The sequence below is a fragment of the Cygnus atratus genome, chromosome 7, assembly GCF_013377495.2.
Source record: "Cygnus atratus isolate AKBS03 ecotype Queensland, Australia chromosome 7, CAtr_DNAZoo_HiC_assembly, whole genome shotgun sequence".
NCBI lineage: Eukaryota > Metazoa > Chordata > Aves > Anseriformes > Anatidae > Cygnus > Cygnus atratus.
Genome location: NC_066368.1, coordinates 16,369,737 through 16,389,803, shown reverse-complemented (window position 1 = coordinate 16,389,803; position 20,067 = coordinate 16,369,737). Strand labels below are relative to the sequence as shown.

Below are 20,067 nucleotides of genomic sequence, written 5' to 3'. Positions count from 1 at the left end.
TTTTTACTTGAATTATATTTTCAGAAGGTTTTGGAGAATTTAATGTTTCTCCTCCACTACCTCTAATTCAAGAAAGCAGCCTCCTTCAGGAAGATACTTAGGCACATGCTTATCAGCCATACAAATGTTAGAATGCGGGTGAGGTGCTTGTGAGGTAGAGAAGTATAAATTTTGTTTGAAAGATGTGTTGTTGCTGTGGCCAATTGAAATTAAGTGGATGCGTGGCTGTGGTTTGATTGGGGGGGAGGAGGGGGCGGGCTGGGCATAAAGGGGGAGCTGACCTTCCAAATCTTGAAATTTCAAATGTTTCAAAACAAGATTGAATGGCTTTTTCTCTTCCATCAACAAATTTTGACTTACATGGACCTTTCTTCCTTGATGAAAAGGAGAAACTTCTATCCTTTGATGTTAGGCAAACTCATGCATGCTTTATTCTGGGCAGCTGATGAAGGAAGCATTTTCCTGTTGCACCTGTTTCTCAGCCAGTAAATTCTGCTTGATGCAGGTGGTAATGAATCATATATTTTTAAGGTTTATCAGGATTCTCATCGGTTAGCATTTCATGTTCAGAACTGTGGGAAACAGTGTGATGACTTAATGTTTTTTGGTGCTTTCTAGTTATTGTTTTATAGCTATAACGTTAAGTCAGACAACTTGGTTAATCTGTCAGAATTGGAAATTCATTCTGAATACTGTACACATTTTCTGAGATTACTGATATAGTAAACATGTGCTTCTTTAAATGCTCTGCAGTTAATGGTAGATGGTTTTAAAGTTCTTTGGCTTCAAGGTTATAAATAACAGCAACAGAGTTAAGGCTAATTACGTTTAAAAAATAGACAAGAGCAAAGCATGAGAATAAAACTTTAGTTGTTATAGTTATTTAAAACCCTAATGCCGAACTGCTGTCTGAGATCATTATTCTGATACAAGACCTAAAACCAAAAGAAGAAAGCTGTATCTTTTTCTGCGGCTTTGTAACGGTCACTTCTGTGACTGGAATAAAGATCTTTTCCTTTCCAGGATGCACAGATGGCTCATGCATGCTCTAACTCTGGGATGATCTGGACACATTCGCTTCATTGCTGCATGCAGATTAACTCCCGAGAATACTGGCTGGAATTCTGATACGCAGGAGGTGTGTTGGTCTTGTGCTATGTACCCTGTATTGTTCATTAGGTGTGCTCCACGCATGTGATGCATCTAGTAATTCTAACTGGGACAGTAGATATCTGATAACCCAGTGAAAAGGGAAAAAATAAGAAAATTATTTTTGCAAGAAAATCTTCAATTTACAGTACTACTCAGGAAAGTGCAGTTGAAATTTTACTATGCAGAAAAAGATATATATAAATTTTAGAATATAAACAAGAACAAAGGAAGTAGAACAAGCATTAATATATCCTTTTACTTTTAAAAATTCATTCCAGTAAAAAAATATGGATTTGTTTACAATTAGAAACCATTACAATTTGTCCTGATGGGTAAACTATGTTCAGATAAGCCACAAACTTAGCATAGGCTTATGCTATTGGTGCTAGTCAGGAAGATACATTATCAGAAATCTTGAGGGAATTTGTATAAAGGTTCTAGAAGTTAATTAAAAAAATAAGAACTTATTTTGAAATTGGGACAATTAGTAAAATACTCCAGCCTTGATCTTCCTTTCTCTCACAATATGCAGGGTTCAAGGAACAAACAATTCTAAAATATTTTTGTCTTAAAATGCTTGCAGGAAGAATTTAACTTTGTTTCTGAAGAAGAGATTAAAAACTGTAAATGCTTCCAGCTGTTGTGATTTAGGAGTATTAGGTAGTTAAACTTCTAACAAATGCAGGTACTTGTTGAAAACAGAAGATACCACATACAATATTTCACACATTTAGTATTTCAGATACAATCTTTGTTTTAGCTTGTATGTGACAAATTGTATTAAAGTTAATCTCTAGCTTTTTTTTTTTAGTGTCTGAATCCAACTTTCATGTTTCTTCATATGCTTATGTAGCAGAGAATTTAGTTCATTATCACAAGATAATAGTGAAAGCCAGGCAGATGCCCTGACTAATTCAAAAGAGTACCTTATTGCTCATGCAGTTCTAGCAAAGTAAATGAATTTCCCGTAAGTGAAGCAGAAGTTTGTAATATCATATTTTGGACAGCATTGATACTGATGTCTTAAAATATTGCTTCAACCCCAGGAAACGTTCTTCTGATTTTTTTTTTTTTCTTTTCACTTGATCACAAAATAGTGTTTGTGTTTTCCTGTAATAGTACTGAGTGTCTTTATTTCTGATCCTGGTTTTGATCGTCAGTCCTTTTTGTGATTGTTAGAATTCATTTGAAATTAAGCATAGCACAGAGAGGGAAAGATACTGAAGACATGGGCTTCAAGATAAGAAGCTGCGAGGTCTCTGCAGGACTATTGCAAAGATAAAGTTAGCATGAGGAGACAGTTAAGGGTACTATGAAGGGAAGTTGTCTGTAGAAAGCTCTAAGGCGTTTCAATGAACATTGTTTCCTAATAGATGTTGTTGTATTTATCTGCGTCTCCAATGCTTCCCCCCTGCTCCCGGTTTTCACTTTTGTTAAATTACGCTAAACTTATGGCCTCACTTGTATTTGTCTCCAGCTGAAATACTTTTGAGAAAAATCCTCAAGTGTCTCTGTGTGTTCTGTTTTCCTTCCACATGCAGATATCCCATCTAATTTTTTAGTACTTTGTTTTTCTTTTGATTCTGCATGCTCTCCTTCCTCTTACAGAGGAAATTCAATCTAGGGACAAACTCGGCAACCAAACTAAATTAAAATAACACCGTAAAATTAATTTCTGTTGATATACTTTTGGATGCTTTTACCTTTTCTATTCCTTATGACCTCAAATTAAGGCTCTCCAGATATAATGCTCTTCTTCACTTTCTCATTTGTATAAAGTACATACCATTCCTTTCAAATTTCTCTGCTTGTTCAATTAATTTTGTTAGTCATGTAGAAGTGCCTAACTTTTTACGAGTTAGTGAAATAGCTGTGTTTTTTCTGGAAAAAAAAAAAAAAAGTAAATATCTGTGTGACTTATGTACTGATTTTTAGTTTTTTGTTTTTTTTTTTTTTTATTTCCCCAGCAGGATGAAAGTCAATTAGAAAAGGAGCCATCAATGATAGAGGTGGGTTCTGTTGTGGCACAGAGAATGAGTTCAGCCAGCTTCATGAGAAAGGTAATAATATATTGATCTGACAATGTAGCCCTTGATTTTTAACTTTGTAATTTGAGATTTTAAAGAGCAAATCTGTGAGAAAGTAGACTAGCCATTAGTTTCACAGATGGATGCTTAGTATTTATTTGATGAATGCTAATTTTCAATCTGAATACACTAGTGCTGAAATTCAGGTAGTGACCTAGATTTAAAAAGCATCTGTTATCAGCCATATTTATGCTGCAAAAGGGATGGAGGTGGATGGTATTGACAGACAATTTTAGGTATCCTGCTGTAATTTCGTGGTTATGTTAAACTTGTATAAAATGGCACTGCTGCTGAAAGAAGTGGCTTCTCAGCTGCTAATTTCACCATGCCTCACCCTCCCTCATGCTGTCACTTCTGGTCATATGGTCACATCATGGATCAGATAAGGGATTAAAATCATCTCAGCAAATAAAGGAACACCTTTATACGCAGGGAATTGTTGTGAAACTGGTTGTTGCAACCAGTCGAGACAGATCAGCTTCACTTGCTATATCTGGCTCCAAAAAGAAACAGTTGGATTTTTTTTTTTTTATGGTAACATACGGAGTGGTGGACACAACATACTACTGGCACAGTTCCTGGGGCCCCCTGTTTCTTGCCCTGTTTTGTGGTGAGACAGAGACCCCAGTATATGTTTTCACTGAGTGCACCACATAGTGGTCCCATTTATAGCTCCTTCTGAACCTTCTGCTGAGTTTCTGGATGTACTTCTTCCTATGCTTCTTCATTTAATCCTTCCTCTTCTGAGGCCCTACCAAGTTGCAGTCCTCCTGGCTCTCACCATCCATACCAGCAGGAAGAAGAAACTCAGTGAGGGGGAAGAGGGATCCTGATAGTTCTGGGTCCTTCTGATTGCCTGTCTGTTCACATTTGCAAGCAGAGTAACTTCACTGGATATTATCCTTTGGTTCCCTGTATGTCTTCTGGATTTTGGGTACAGTCAGAGGTGCACTACTCATTGTCCCCTCCTAGAGAGCTTGATTCTCACATTGCTTGCCTTTTTTTTTTTTTTTTGGCCATTTGGTGTCTTCTGTAATCAGTTGTTTCTTAGTTTTGTGCTTCTTTTTTCACTTTAATCCGCAGACTTGATAGTTTGGTTGAAGCTGAAATGTGACCTTAGAGTGATGGGAGATCTCAGTTCAGAATGCTCACTGAACTTTTCTCTGTCCTGCCTTCAACCCTCAGCCTACATCACAGGCTTGAGCAGGACACAAGTGGAATTCCAGTTTGAACAGCCCTCAGTTTTCTAAGCCCAAATAAGGTAACTTAAAATCCAAATCTCTTAAATTCCAGTTCAGTCATGTATGAGTCAAATTTTCCAAGCTACTCAGGTGGTATTACTTCATTAGGTCTTGAGTCACCTGTGCCTAGGCTGTGGATTTACAATAAGAGCTTTAGTCCTTGTTCTGCACCCCAATAGTGTAAGTCTGCTGTTCATGAGGAGATTTTCATATCAACTAACTAAAGGCACCTAAGGGTATAATTTCGAAAGCTGTTTAAACTGACGCTAGCTATTTCATATCTAGAAATGATGTGATCCAAATCCTTTAAGAACTTATTCTACCTTTTGAAATTTTACTCAAAGGTATTAGGGCTAGATATTATCATAGTTTAAACAAAATAAAGCTGTTTTCTCCTTCTTTTGTCCTCAAAGGGAAGCTATGGGATAAAAATTTACAGTGCAGTTAAAAGCTAATATTTATATTAAAAACTGCATATGGTATGCTGATTTTTGTAGACTAGAAGACTTCTCTCACACATTCTTTATGGATCAGACTATATATCCCATGAAACATTGTGAGCCCTCATGCTGAACTCTCAAAATTTATCATGAAGGATGAAATTCTGAGGCAGAGCAAGAGTCAGCATAGGCAGTGGCACGACTAGGGAAGTACTGACTTTATTCCATTTAAATAGTTCTGGTTTAGGAAAAATTCTGGGTTCTTCTAAGTGTTTAGCTTTTTAGCTGCTATTATAAGTTCCCAGAGAAACCTGACCTTGTGTAAAATACTTTTGGTGTTGAAAATCTGGGTTGACTGTCTTTTAATAAGCCATCAGATACAAACTTGTCTCTTCCTTCATAAAATATGTATATATAAAATATATATCTCTTTCAGATAAAGTCATTTTAAGAATGAGATATCACGATGGAATATGTATCACAACCCTACAGGAGTTGTCCTAATAATTATTTACTCTGTGGTTTGTTTCTGCTATGTATATCCAGTTTAAATTTATCAAGATTCAACTTCCTGGAATTGTTTTCTTTTTAATGCCCATATCTGCTTGTTTAAGACCCTATTTTAGTTATGTTCTTGTGCAGACACTTACACTGTTGGTAACACTCTCTTTATGATGTTAAATTGAATTTCTTCAGTCTGTCTTTATAATGTTAGATTCTTGCAACTTTTTGAATCTTTTATATTCCTTAAATTCATAAATTAGAGATATTTTTGTAATACATTAAATATTTTCATTGTACTTTTTCTTTATGCCGAGATTAGTGGCGAATTTCTCAGTACTTAAACTTTTATACTGAAGATGGGTGTAATTTAGGAATTACTAGCTTTTTGTAGTCCATTTTTATGGTGACTTTCTAGAGAGCCCCCTGACAGCACATACATACATTTTTCTTTACTGTTGCCCTGAGAGTCAGGAAAAAAAAAGGTGTGGACTCCTAAATCATACAGTAAATTCAAATGGAAATGAAGCCTGTGTTATCACCCACTGATATAAACAACTGACACAAATATTAATAATGAGTTATAAACAACTGACACAAAAATTTTTTTCTTATTTACCTAACGAAAACATACAGCACATGAAGTGCTTAACAGAATCAAATATACATCTGTGTCACAAAAAAAAAAAGAAAAGATTAAAAGTAACTGCTTAACTGTATCAAATCTAGAAAAGTCCTTTGTTTTCCACGTTTAGTCAGACCCATTTGCTAAGTGGAAGGTACAAGAAATCCTTTTATAGACACATATTGACTGATTTGCATTAAGAGATATTTCTTTTTTTACCTCTGTTAGTATTGGCTTAAATCCTGAATGATTTCGTTATCTAAGTAAATGCTTAATCTCTTGAAAATCCTGCTAAACTCTTGCCTTCACTGAAAGCTCTAATAATTTGTTGTAGTTAATTTTATATTTAAATATATTACCTTTTGGTTCCACTAAATGTTCCTTATTTTTCCTTTTTAATCATGGAGAGATGAATAAATAGCAATTTGATCCCTTCTGTCATGTTATTTTACACCCTTCTGCTGTTTGCTCTTACTAGTTTCTTCTTTAAGCCATACCTTTTTTTTTTTTTTCGTTTGCCAGTGCAGTCAATGCAACTGTATGTAAGGTAAAATTACATACTTATGGAAGTTTGTGTTTAATCCTGTTTTTCTACCAACATACCAGTGTATTTGAGAAAGCTATAATTTGTGCTGTAATTATTCTTTTGACATACGAAAGACCTTTTTGAATTGAACGTAGAATAGTTTATAAAAGGTTGCAGAAGGAAGCACAACTTTAAATCAGTATGTTTTATATTCTTACTGCAAATATGTGGGAAAGCTTTAAAAAATAGTTTTTTCACTGGAAATGTATATCCTTGCTGATACCTATTTTGTATTGCTTTATGGGGAAAAATTGTGTTTGTACCAGCTCTGGAAAATGCTGTCTATTTCTTTTGGAGTCTCTTACTGGGGCTATATTGCAAGGGGATACAATGCAAGCAGTTTAATATATATTGTCCCTTCCAGGACGTTGGCTGCTTCATCAATGGGGAGAATGTGAGAAAGTGAGGTAAAATCAACAGGGAGGTAGGATGGCTTCCTGTTAAATATAAACAAATCAATGTGCTAAAATATAAACAGGAATATATAAGCAGGGAATGGCTTACGGAAACAAACAAAAAAGAGAAGGTGGCAATGAAAGTTCCTCTATGCTACTTCTGTGCTCCTGCAATGTGGTTGATCCAAGAAGTGAAAAAAAATTCTTGACGTATCTTTTGCCTTTGTGGTCTGTCCTCATAGTAGTGTTATATGCTTGTTACCTTTTTGCCAGCTAGTTCTCCTGAGTCTTAGGAGACTTAACATGAGATTCCTAAAACAGATTTACAATGATCTCAGTGTTGAGATTATGGCTCTAAAGAGAACATCCCTGAAGCCAGTTACAGAAGTCCAATAAGGACTTTTCTCCTAGTAGAGAACCTGTTACCCAGTAGGATCTTATCCTCTTTTCACATCTGTCATTGGACAATCTTTTGGATGAGTGGATACACGCCCACTCCTTCATCTGTCGATGAAGATAGTCTTCTTGGTATTCATAATCTTTGCTAGAAGGGTATGGAACAGCCAAGTCTTTACAGATGATTGTCCCTATTGCTGCACAGTGAACATACACTAAGATGCGATATGAGCACCAAGATGTAATGCCGTACCAGAAGCATGGAGCCACTCTCCAAGATACGGGCACTTCCCCTGGAAACTCCATCTCTGTGGCATTTCTGAAGAAATTCTGTATCCCCCAAGGTCTGCAAAGAGGCCATCCAGAGTACTGTTTACCCTTCTGCAAGATCTATGCATCTAAACATACAGTTACAACAGTTACACTTAGCAAAACATTGCTGTAGTTGCTGTTATAAAAACAAAGGAGCCTACAAAACTTTCTTCTAAGTAACATAATTGGTAAGGGGTTGAAATCCAAATGTGCGTATGGATGACCTTTGTAAAAAAGGTTAAAGTAGAACACCATCCAGCAAAAGCTTTCACTATGTTGTGCTGACCACATGCAGATTCACAGTTTGCCCTCTTCTGTAGTAGAGTTCCATTAATAAATCTGAGGATCTGGAGGTTGAAATGAAAGGAGGACAAGTCTTCAAATACTGGTCTGATGGGCTTGAGCACTGGAACTTCCATAGTCACCGTGCAATGCATCTTTTCAGTACCACAAGAAATAAGCCAGTGTTATATGTTGTTAAACTTTAATGTAGGAAGATTAGAACTGCACATTTTCCGTTGACTCTCCACCACTTCAGACTTTTAGGGTTTGGCTCGATAAGATGTTAGACAATCTTGTCTGGGCCCTGCTTTTACTGTGAATGGCTGGACCCGGTGATATCTGAGGTCCCTTCCAACCTGGTCTTTTCTATGATTATACTATAAATTGACATTCTAATGGCTGTTAGTCTTCTTGTAATTAATTACTGGTTATGGTAATTAATTACAAGATTACAATTTTCCTACAGAACATACAGTCAGTGCTTAGAGTGGTCATTTAAGTGATTTGTAGAATATAGAAAATGCATCTTTTTCTTTCATGAGAGCTTTAACAGGTTGTTCTATGAAAGTGTTATCTTGCTGCTTCAGGAGAGTAAATTCAGGTGTTTCAAGAACATCAAGCAGCATTTTCAAACAACTGTAGAACACATATCCTAGCTAACATGTATGATAATGATGCAACCGACTTGCATGGTGAATACAACTGTTATGTATGAGTACTCATACTGAATCTCAAGCTTGCAGTTTCAGTACCTGTAAGTCTTGCTTAAGCCTCCTTCCTCTTGGTAGGAGGCTAGGGGCAGAAGTCCACATCTACTGTTGCACTGAGAATTTTTAAAACCTGGAGCTACTTTCTATATAGATACTTTGTAATTATTCATTTATAAGCAGAGGAAATTTTTTTTGAATGTTTAGTGGCAAGTGGCTTTCCTTGTCAGAATGTATGTCTTGTTTATTGAAGTTGTATACAGGTAATTGCAGGGAATGATCAAAATGTGTAAATGCAAACTAGCCAAATGTATGTGTTTGTGCTGTACCTCCTAAAATATCACTGGAATAGAAATTAAAAATAGCAATATTTTGTTATTGCCCTTTAACTTGCTGTTTTAAAAAAAATGCTGCTGATGATTGAAATAAAAGACTGCTAACTGGGCACTTGTGTCCGGTCAGATAAGGCCTTATCAGCTCAAGAAGCTAATGTTCCTATGAGCATTCAGAATGTAGAACTAATAAATTATTGAGGAAGGATGCCACATTACTTTTGCTTATACATACTGGACAGTGGTGTTACAGTTGCAAAACAAATATTTCTGGGGGATGTGCTAGCCATCAAAACTTTAATGAAAACAATTTCAGCGTCTGAACTAAATTTTGCACTGCTGGCAGAAATGAGGACTATTTGATCCAGATAATGAATCTGGATCACAGGAAGCAAAGACAAAACTTCATTTTATGTATGAACAAATCCTCAGAACTGCTATTTAGAATCTCTTGAAAATTTTACTGAAAAACCTAAGCAAAATGTAGCTGGCAGTCCTTGGAGTTGTTAGAGCTTCATAAAGGTAAGGTGGTAGTTACTGTTTTGTAATTGCATGGGGAAAAAAATGAGATTTCAAGGAAAAAAGATCTACATGGAATTTAGTTTTGCGATTTTAAGGTTAAGGACAAAACTTCGTGGATTGAAGCATCGATGTAGTATATATGCTACCTAATTTTATAGGAATGAGATTGAGGGGCCTACTTAGTTTCTGGAGGTCTCTGTCTTGTTTTGGCTGTGTACGTTATTAGTAAATTAATTACCAATTTAAAATTATATTACCTTCTGCTGCCATGGCTATCATAATAGCCTAAGAGCTCACGGTAATAGCCTTTTACCACAAGCCAAGTGGTGTCCTAATTGATTTCTAGTGTTGAAAGGATTGTGTATCACTTTTTTTTGAATGATAACAATGAATTCAATCTAGTTCTTAGATTTGCGCACTAGATACAAGGCTGCTGAAGTGTACAATGTTGAGCATTTGTTGTGGGTGCAATTAGTTCTACAGTGCCTTCCTGCATGATTTCCCCCCTCCCCCCTTTTTTTTTGTGGTAGTGTCAGTGTTCCTGAAGCTTATTATAGTGTCACAGAAGTAGGGGCATGAGGGAGTAGAGAAGTTCTTAACATCTCCAGCCCCTACACAGGGATGGCGGAAGACAGATTAGGACCAGTTTGTGTGTGCTTGTTTTTTAAATAATACACAGTGTAGTCTTCTTACTCAAAACTAGTTTTATTTTTTAAAAATAAATTGAATGCATAGCACTCACAAAGATTCCATTGTTTTGGACATTTTGCATTTAGGAGCACCATTTTTCTTTATGCCATAAAAAACACATTTTGGTTCTAATAGTAAGAACAGTGTATTTCTAATGTACACCACTAAAGCCCTTTTAAATAATACATTGGAACTGTTCAGTGTACATTTTCTGTAGTCATGGTGAAGCTGTAGTGTCAGAAAAAAAATCAGACTAAGTAATAAATTAAAAACAAACAGCATGTAGTGGATCTTTTTACAGTTGATCTAATGTCTTAAAATAGTCAAATAAAAATACCCTAATAAATGTAAATTTGCAGTATTAACTAACTGAATAATCCCCCCGCCCATTATAATTCCAGTGTTAAGTATTAGTTAAATTTTATATATCAAATGCCTATGGGATAACTTTAGTAATACTCCAAAAAAGAAAAGTCTATACTGCTGCATTACAAATAAAGATGACAAGTTAGCTGACAAAGATTTTACAGAAAAGTTTGCTACAGGCATCTGCTGTTATTTCAAGTCATGGTCTATTACAAGACTGTACATTCATAGTTATCAGAGGTAGTTAGAGCACTGAGGACTTTGATATATAGCATTGAAACAAAATGAAACCTGCAGAAGGAAGTCTATTTCTCTCTCAAATGGGTAACAATGTTGAATAAAAAGCATGGCATCTTATGAGGTGGAAAATCTCTACTTAACACTACTCTCAGACCTGGGGAAATATTCATTAAGAGACAGAGGTGAGGAAAAAAAATTTGCACTTAGAGAAAGTAAGAATTGACCACACTATGCCTATTTCGAAGTTGATTCTCTAGAATAAAACAGAGAGGGTCACCTCTCTTATTCACCCTCCTATCCCCTCTTGACTTGCACATATATGCTACAAAAGCCCACAACAAAAATTGGGATTTATGCAAAAACAAAACAAGTGAAACAGGATTTCTTCTCCTCCACAATAAATAGGGTTTGTAGCACTTCATCACTCAGCTCCAAGAAGAAAGAGCACAACCATCCTTCCTCCATTCTGAACATTATGGTAAGACCCCCTCTCCTGTGATACAGCATTCATCTTAACATTGGTAACATATCTTAATTGCCCCTACTTTGAAAGCAGTAAGATTCACAATACTTCGGTTTCATTAGGTGGTACACAGTTGTAAGTGCTGCCACTAAGACAGGTGAGAAGGTGGTAAAAGAACAAATAAAATAAAATAAAGCCTTAAGCCCACATACTATAGAGGTATTTTGAAGTAGTAAGAATCTTGTCATCCATACCTCCTCCCACATTCTACCACAGGAGAGGCAGGTGTTTTTTAAAAAAAAAAAAATCTCCAATAATATCTTTACCACCATTTTCATCGAAGAGTTGGATGAGTGAAGCTTTCTACCCTCAGACTATCCACTCCACAGGAGATAGTGTAATTTCATAAAGTTACATAATTAGCACCTTAATTGTGATAAAGTAGTTCATTCTGCAATATATTTTGATCCACCCGTTTAGAAGAGTAAATCTCTGCATTTTCTTCTGGAACTCCCAAATAGCAGAATAAGAAGTTACCCCTGTATTACCTGAGAATTTTCCTCCGTTGTAAGCCTGACACAGAACTGGATTTCTATAAGCATTTACCTGTGGGTTTTTTTGCACAATTGATATTGTCAATACAATTGGAGGACGCTTTCTGTTGGTTATTAATGTGTGTGCACTTACATGGAAGAATCACAGCCACTGTAGTAGTTCTGGTACAGTACAAGTTCAGCTGAAACTTTCTCTTTACTTCAATTACTCAATACCACACTGCTGGGCAGTAGTTCACATCTACATTCTGTGAACCCTAACACATCCCTTTGGTACTCTGGATACAGACGCCCTGAAGAAAAGCCCCTTCGTTTGCTATAGGCTCTTCCCTTTCTACCCTTCTCTCTCAGGCTATACCCAATTAAGTGTACAAACCAGCAGCACAGAGTAATGAGTAGAAAATTCCCTGAGTTAGTATGAAAGAGTTACTTTAAACATAAAAAGGATAGGGAAGAAAAAAAGGAAAAACATAGTGTCTATCCTGTGAGGTACAAAACTTAAAAAACTATCCGAAAATACCACTTAACTCAAATGCCTTAGTCTAAAGCAAATGTCCAATACAACTGCTGAAAAAGGGGCAAGAGTACGGAGTTATCTAAGTTAGATCTGTTTCTTCCTGTGGTCCCCATGTATCTGGAGAAGTCTGGCATTCTATGGATTCTTAAGTTTCAGTAAATTTAACGTAAATGTTAATACTGTATGGTGGTATTACACAAACATCTTCAAAATAATACTGCATATCTCCTTCATTAAAACATAAGTCTGTAGTTAGTCCACAGCCATTTTTCTTTTGGCTGATATTTCAAAGATGTGCATTCGAAGCACAGAGTATTCTGAGTGCCTGAGTAAGAAGTTATTACTCCCAGGTACATGCATTCTTTCAGATGTTCTGTGTGCTTATTTTTTGCAGTCTCTACTTGAGCTACGGTACTGATTGCCAATCCAGTTGCTTTTTCTCTGGAAAGACACTTTTTTAAATTCAATTTGTTGCCCTCAAACATATTTGAGGTTAAACAAAAACAAACAAACAATTCCCCACAATGCAACTTCCTGCCCCAAATAAACAAGCACAAAATAATTTTTGTACTTATCACCTCTCAAAGCAGGGAGTAACACAGGAATATCGTCCATTCACCTGGTAACTCCGGTTGTAGGAGACGCTTATACATGGCTTCACTTCTAGCGGAACAGCTAGTGACATAGCAGCACCGGTCTGTCCGTGGCCTCGAGCCTGAACACTAGACTGTAAGGCAGCAGGGCAAGTCTGAAGCGGGTAAGATGCTGTGTGATTAGCTGATAGTATCTGTTGACAGTTCTGCTGTTCTGATGTCTGATGGTGATACTGTAACGAAGGTTGATGAGCTTGGAGATACTGGGGTATGTGCTGCTGAACGCTGGCCTGCTGGGGAGTTGGAGCTGGGGACTGAAATACAGTATGTTGAGCAGACTGAGCATGTTGTCCTTTTTGCTTGTTTGCTTCCTTCACATCGTTATCATGCGCACTGAAACAAATTCAGGAGACAGAATACATTAAAATGGATATAAAAGTCATTTTAATTCCTTTGGATTAATTTAAGAGCACTAACAAATGATGCAGAAAGCATCCAAAGCTTTTAAAAAAATTAAAAAAAAAGAAAATCATTTTAGCATAACCAATAAAAACCTCATAGTTTTAAAATTTGTTTCTTTTCAGGATTTCACTTAATTTTGTAGCTTTAAATGAGTTTTTGTATTGCTAAGTGCAATACAAGCAATACAGCAGTATCTAAAAATATCAGTGCAATAAAGTGCCAGATTACCAGAACCTGAACTTAAAGCTTGCTTGCTGCTTCTACCTCATTTAAATTGGGTATATGGTTTTCAAATGACATGATATTTTGTCTTATTCCATGTTTAACTTAAAATAGTGTAACTCACCCCAATTCCCTTTGATTTATACCTGCCTCAGATGTATTTAGACATACTCTTTCATTTGCTTTTATGCTGAGGTCAAGCAGGTGCCAGCTGCACACTTCTGTCAGGCCTAAAGTCAGCTACGGTTTTGGTACCATATGGGGCTAATCTCTTAAACACAGGTCAAACATCACCATTTATTTTTTTCCCCTAAGGGACTGCTAACTTTTTATGTTGCACTACAAGATGACTGTAAGGCTTCCCTGCCCTCCCACATCAAAGCGTTCCAGAGTGATACTGAAAACACTTCTACAACAGCATGGGCATGCTTTAGGTACTATGCCTTTCACTAAATATATCAGCTGCGAGGCTGGGGTTTGTTGAAAGAACAAAGCAGAGGTTAGATCAGATGGTGGTGGGTTGTTTTTTGTTTTTTTTTTTTTTTTTTGGAAAGAACAAAACAGTTATTACCTAATACCTAGATATAGACAAATTGAAATAAAAATAAACTGCTTGCAATGTTAACAGCAATTAAGTATACCGATAGATCAGTACATAGGCTTAAAAAAAGGCAGCTATTAACTTACATTAATAGTCGTTCAATACATGGCACCAGGAAGTCCCAGGAGTATGCAGTGAGATGATGCAGTCGAGTAGGCCATGTTGGGGAGAGACGCAAGATAATCCTTGAAGAAGCTACGCATGCAGTGGCAACTAAAGAAGGGGCATAATTTAAAAATGCATGATCTAAAATGAAGGGAAAAGAAAAAGATTCGTATAAGTTGGACATTGTCAGCTAAGAGAACAAAGGAATCGTTACCTGAAATTTGTAACTCACCTTGCAGTGATACTTCCAGAAAGTAATCAGCATATTTTGCCATATATAACTTAGTCTTCTCTAAGCAAACCATTGGCCAGCCATCATGAAGATCAGTTTCATGGACAGCAATAGAAAGATAATAGTCGATGAAATGAGCAGCAGTTGGGAGGCACAAATTCCACTGAAATGTTTCTAGCAACAATAACTCCATATGAAGCAAATTCTGTTTTGTCAGTACCAAATTCATGTTAGTCATACAACCCAAGCTGTTCAACTGTTCAAGTTTGGGAACACTGTCTTCCTTTTCTTCAAATTTACCTTCAGATGAACAGAAAGAGGAGGGAAAAAAAAGGTTCAGCACAAGTGAACAGATTGCATCTCATGTCTGCACTGGTCATATTTCAATTCTACTATGTCAAACAAGTTTGAGACTTTCCCGCAGGCACAAAGCTTAAATGGAAGACTTCACTGGAGACACAACGGAGCATGTACTATAGAGGGCTAAATTTCAGCAGATAACGTCAAACTTTGTGTTGGATATTGTGCAGTAGCATATTTCCTGTTGGTTCTTCTGCCCACGCACACAGATGCTGTTTGCCAAGAGCAGAAGTGAGCTGTATTATGACATCTCTGGTACTGCATACATTTAAGTTTTTGTCACCAAATTGTTGTATAATGTGTCCCCATCATCACTGAAATACCACTGTGATGTGACTCAGCATACATAACACCACAGCATGCGACGTTACTCATCCTCCTACCACTGCACACTCTTTTTGTTTTTAGAGTACAGCTGCATCTCTAGCCAATGCGGCTGCTTTTATTGCCTGTTATGGTAGGCACGCTTTTAGATATAACTGATAAGTTGCTCCAGGATTTCAAACAAGTGGATTTCAGCAATGTACATCTGAAAACCCACAGCGCCTTATACACTGTTTCAACTCTAACACTGCTAGTAGCTTCAGCTTTCCCTGGACTTTTAACTTGTCAGGCCTGTATGTTTTTAGCCTGAAGCAAAATTGTATATGTAGAAAACCCATTAATAAGGGAAACAAGTGTCACATTTCCATACAGTTTGCCATATGGTTGTGCTATTTCAATTTCATTGCAAATTCTTTCCATCTTACACCCTCTATTCAGTACTACATATGTTGTAAATGCACGTTTTTGGAGACTTTTGCAGGACTGAACGTACTGATCATTTGCTTCCCCCTCCCCCCACGTTGGGAGCTACTTACATCAGGACTTAATCCAACACCAACCCCAATGAGTTAGTTTTTGTTTCCCACACTCTAGCAATTACAGAAACAGAAGTTTCAGGGGTCACATAATCATCTCCATTCTTATTTCTACAACCTTATTAGATATATCAGTGTGATTTGTCCAACTCACTGTATGACTGACCAAATTGCTTGTTTGAGCCATAAAGGACAAAAGTTTTAAGTGAGCATTTTGGTTTGTGCTTTCTAAACTAATTCACATGCTACTTCTCAGAAGGACGAGGACTCCAGGCTCTCATAAGCTCTACTTGCTGCTTGTTACAAAAGATGGCAGAACTGATTTTTTAAAAATAATAATACTCTTCAAAACATGAATTTCACTTGACAATCTGGCATTATTTCAAAGACAATCCGCTTTCTTAAATGGATCAGACTGGTTTCTGAGGTCTGTTTTTTTTATAACCAGAGCCCCATCCTTTGGGAAAGGTGGCTGGTGACATCCAGTCAAAATTTACCTCCCAGAAGAATCCAAAATAACTCTTTTCTCCTTTACAACTATTCAACAGAACAGTTATTGGTGGAGACAAGGTGCAATGAAAGGAAGCTGTATACCAAAAACAGAAAACCAGAGCGCTGAGGTGTTGACTGGCAGAGAAGGCCTAGAGCTACAACACGACGATCTCACCTTGTTTGAGAAAATGAAAATATATTCAGAGAAATGGATTAGCAGAAACTGAACCAACAGTTAATTCTGCTACTAGAACAAAGCTCGGGCACTAGGTTTAAGAACAATTACCAGCAGGTATTCTGTAAACTGCATCCATATCTCTCTGGGGACTCCTGAAAGGACTCCAGAAAGATGGATACACACCACAGGAATCTAGCTGAGGTCTATGTAAGCAGTACAGTTCATAATGAATGTTTGTAATTAATTCCATTTTCAGAGTGCTATGCAATCACCAATGTATTCACCTGTGTTACATTTTGTATGTGACACAATACAGGATTTACATTAGCCTTAGCTTGCATAAAGAACACTTCAATTTATGAAATCTGAAGTATGCCAGACACATCCAGGACAATCAGCAGGGATCAGTACAGTCTACCTATGGTTTATTTAGTTTCTTTCTTTATCATAGGTATCTTAACTTCTTGCTTTCAGCACTGGTTCTACCTATTTTGACATGTCATTAGAAAGGCAGCCTTTCTATTCCTCTAATCTCCTGCTAAAATTCATCGTAGAATAATTTGTGTTTCCAAGCATAAACATTGTTTTTTTAATTGCAGTTCATTTTTTCTTCCGTTTTATCAGGTGCCAACAGATATCAAACCAAGAGTCTAAAGAAACGCTCTACCAAGTGGGCCAAATTTATGTACACTAATCTGTCTACCTTTTGTAACCACTTTGTTTCCCCTTCTACCTGCTGTATCCCCTCAAGTTACTCCTTGCATTTGGCAGAAGAACCTGTATTGCTCTGGTTAAAGTATGGTGCCACATACTTACTTGCTAAAAGTAAACAGGAAAGAGCAACCACATGCAGCTGCTGTACAGATATGTCATAACGATCCATAAAGAGGTCCAACAGATACACAGCTAGATGTCGTGCAGCAGGACAGAGTCTGAACCGATTGCTCACGATGGCAATCAGATCTGCAAAGTATCTTCTCAGATGTAACTGGGGAGATTGGCCTTTGTAGGAGGGCAGCTTCAGCTCCTAGATGGACAGTAGCATGTAATTTTATTACAACCACCATTGAGTTTGTATTGCTATCAAGCCAATACAGCTGATATTCCCACACTTATCATGGAATTTTCAGTGTTTCTCCTCCCCTTCTTTTTGTTCCCATAGTTTCAGCATTCCTTTTACAGAGCAAAACTTGTTTGTTGTAGTATAGAACTGATAAATAACTTGGTTCTGCATAACATTAATATAACTTAATTAACATATTTTCATTATGGAATCAATTAGAGTGACTTTCGTGCAATCAGTTAGAGTGACTTTCATTTTTACCACCTGCTATACCACCTCTACTGCAAAGAGTGTGTACCTCCCAGCAGGGGAGCAGCAACGGTATCCAAGTACTCCTCAGATGCTTCAATGCAAAGTCCAATAGCTTAACTCAGCCCCCTCCTGCTACAGTTTAATCTGAGCAACCAGACTTTGTACTGAAGTGTTTGCGTGTCCCAGTGCTGCTGGATCTCCTGCAGGTGCCTCCAGAAGGGCACTAACAGCTCGCTGAAGGTAGAAACATTAGGAAGAGGAAAGGGGGGTGCAGGGGTGTCATTGCTTGCTACATGCACACGTCTAACCCTGACAGTCTGATCTCACTGGTGTTGCAGTGGCGCTGATTGCTGTGTGCTCTCAGACATTTAGTTAAGCATATATAAACCTCACACAGTCTGCGATTTGGGAGAGGGGGAGGACACAAAAGCCCTACCAACACCACAGATGAGAAAAGTCTTTGGCATGATCTGTTTTGAATACAAAACTTGGTCTGGCACAAAGAGCGTTCCCCAGGCTCCTGCCTAGCAGCTACTCTCCTCTCCTGCACCCAGCAGAGCAGCGCTGCTGTCGCCTCTTACCCTACAAGTTACATTGTGGAGCTTGGACTAAGTAGGATTTTGAGTGCAATTAAATTTCCATCGGAACAGGCTGGTGACATTCAGTTAGAATTCAGTCACCCCAAATTTTCAAAGTTTTAACATCAATGCAAGGGTCTGGAGTATGTTAGTGAAATGGGGGAAAGAACTGACAAAACAGCCACCCGTACCTACTAAACTGTGGAATTTGCGTCTCAAAAGACTGACTTAGTTTTAGTAATTGTACCCTTGGAAGCACAGAGATCATCTTGTTTTTCTCGTGTTCCTCCCTCACCCCCCTCAAAAAAAAAAAAAAAAGTTGCTGTGGCAATCACACCTTCAAGGAGGACAATCCGCTCACCAAGCGCTGTAAGGCAGCGGCAGCGCGTTTGTCGCAGGCTCAGTCACTGCAAACTAATTTTCAAGTCGAGATAGTCGGCGTTTGGTAGCCAGCCGCCCCCAGCGACCAACTTCAAGTTAGAGCTGAAGCAACTTCAAAAAACCCCAAACCCTGTACTGTTCTGCAGTGCTCCGTGCGTTTTGCTGTCATTCCGCCCGTATCGCAGCACTTTTTCTCAACTCGGCTCTGCCCGGGCACCCGAACAGAGGAGCCAAACGCACCCTGACCCCTTTTAAACCGCAGGGTGAGGACGGCCGGGCCGCTCCGAGCTGTCAGGACGGGGGCAGCGGGCCGGGAGATGCCCTTCTGCCCCCCCTCAGAGGCACGGCCGGACCCCAACAAAACCCCGGCGAGCCCCTGCCCGGGCAGCCCCCACCCCCGGAGCCCCCCGGCCCCGGGTACCTTGTAGCGCAGCGCCTGGTGGATGTCGGCCGCCAGCTGTCCTGTCCACCACTGCGCCTCCAGCTCCATCGGGGGGCGGCGGCCGGGGCCTGGGCGAAGGGGAGGGGAGGAAGCGGCGCTCGCTGGGGACGGGACCGCGACGGGAGCGGGGCAGGCGGCGCCACCCTCGCCCCTTCCGCGCTGGACCCTAATTAAACGCAATCGGCCACCGCTGCCGCTCCCGCCGCGGGGCCCCGCGGCCCCCCGGCCCAGCTGGCCGGCATGCGGGGCACAAGTGCGGCTCGTTAAGCCGGGCACGGCGCCGGGCGATCGCGCCCCAACAAAGGCCGGCGGCGCTGCCGCCGCCCCCCCCCCCCCCCCTCACCCTACGCAGCGGCGGGGCCTGGCCCGGGGCACGTGAGCGCGCCGCGGCGTGCCCAGCGCTCCCCCGCCATCACGCGGCGCCGCCCGCCTCGCCCATTGTTAAAGGGCCGAGCGGCCCGGCGCGTGTGTACAAAGCCCGGCAGCTCCCGCACGCCGCCGCCCACGCCGCCAATCGCCGGCTGCCTTACATCGCGGCCCGCCTGCCCGCCGCCAATCAGCGAGGGGAGCTCATGGGGGAGAGGGGAGAGCGCCGAGCTCCGCGGCTACGCGCGGGAAGGGTTTGGGCCCGCGGAGCTGCCGTAGCCGGCCCCGATAAAGGGCTGGGGACGGGGCCTGGCGGGGCCCTCGGGGGTTTCCTTGGTGTCTCCTCGCCGTTGAAAGAGCTTGGAGGGACTCTGAGTCTTGCTCGCGGGGCGCTTTGCACAGCCAAAAAAGTTAGCGTACGCTTACACCTGAACTGAGTGAATAAAGATAGCAAGCACGTCCTGAATGCAGC

General features: G+C 39.4%; 1 protein-coding gene across 3 annotated transcripts; it reads right to left on the bottom strand.

The window, feature by feature from the left end:
- Window positions 1-527: 527 nt before the first annotated feature.
- CCNJ (cyclin J) lies at window positions 528-19,597 on the bottom strand. Of its 3 annotated transcripts, none has more exons than XM_035556148.2 (6): window positions 19,209-19,477; window positions 17,330-17,540; window positions 14,624-14,923; window positions 14,373-14,532; window positions 13,028-13,394; window positions 528-572 (listed from the first exon to the last, which is right to left on the bottom strand). In XM_035556148.2, exons 1-6 carry the CDS (start codon window positions 19,275-19,277, stop codon window positions 567-569), a joined length of 1,113 nt encoding a protein of 370 aa, XP_035412041.1. In that variant the 5' UTR covers window positions 19,278-19,477; the 3' UTR covers window positions 528-566. The 3 variants fall into 3 exon arrangements, with proteins under 3 accessions (XP_035412041.1, XP_035411970.1, XP_035411878.1); XM_035556077.2 differs by lacking the exon at window positions 528-572 and adding an exon at window positions 4,389-4,611; XM_035555985.1 differs by lacking the exon at window positions 528-572 and having other exon boundaries at window positions 10,265-13,394; window positions 19,209-19,597.
- Between the last annotated feature and the right edge of the window lie 470 nt (window positions 19,598-20,067).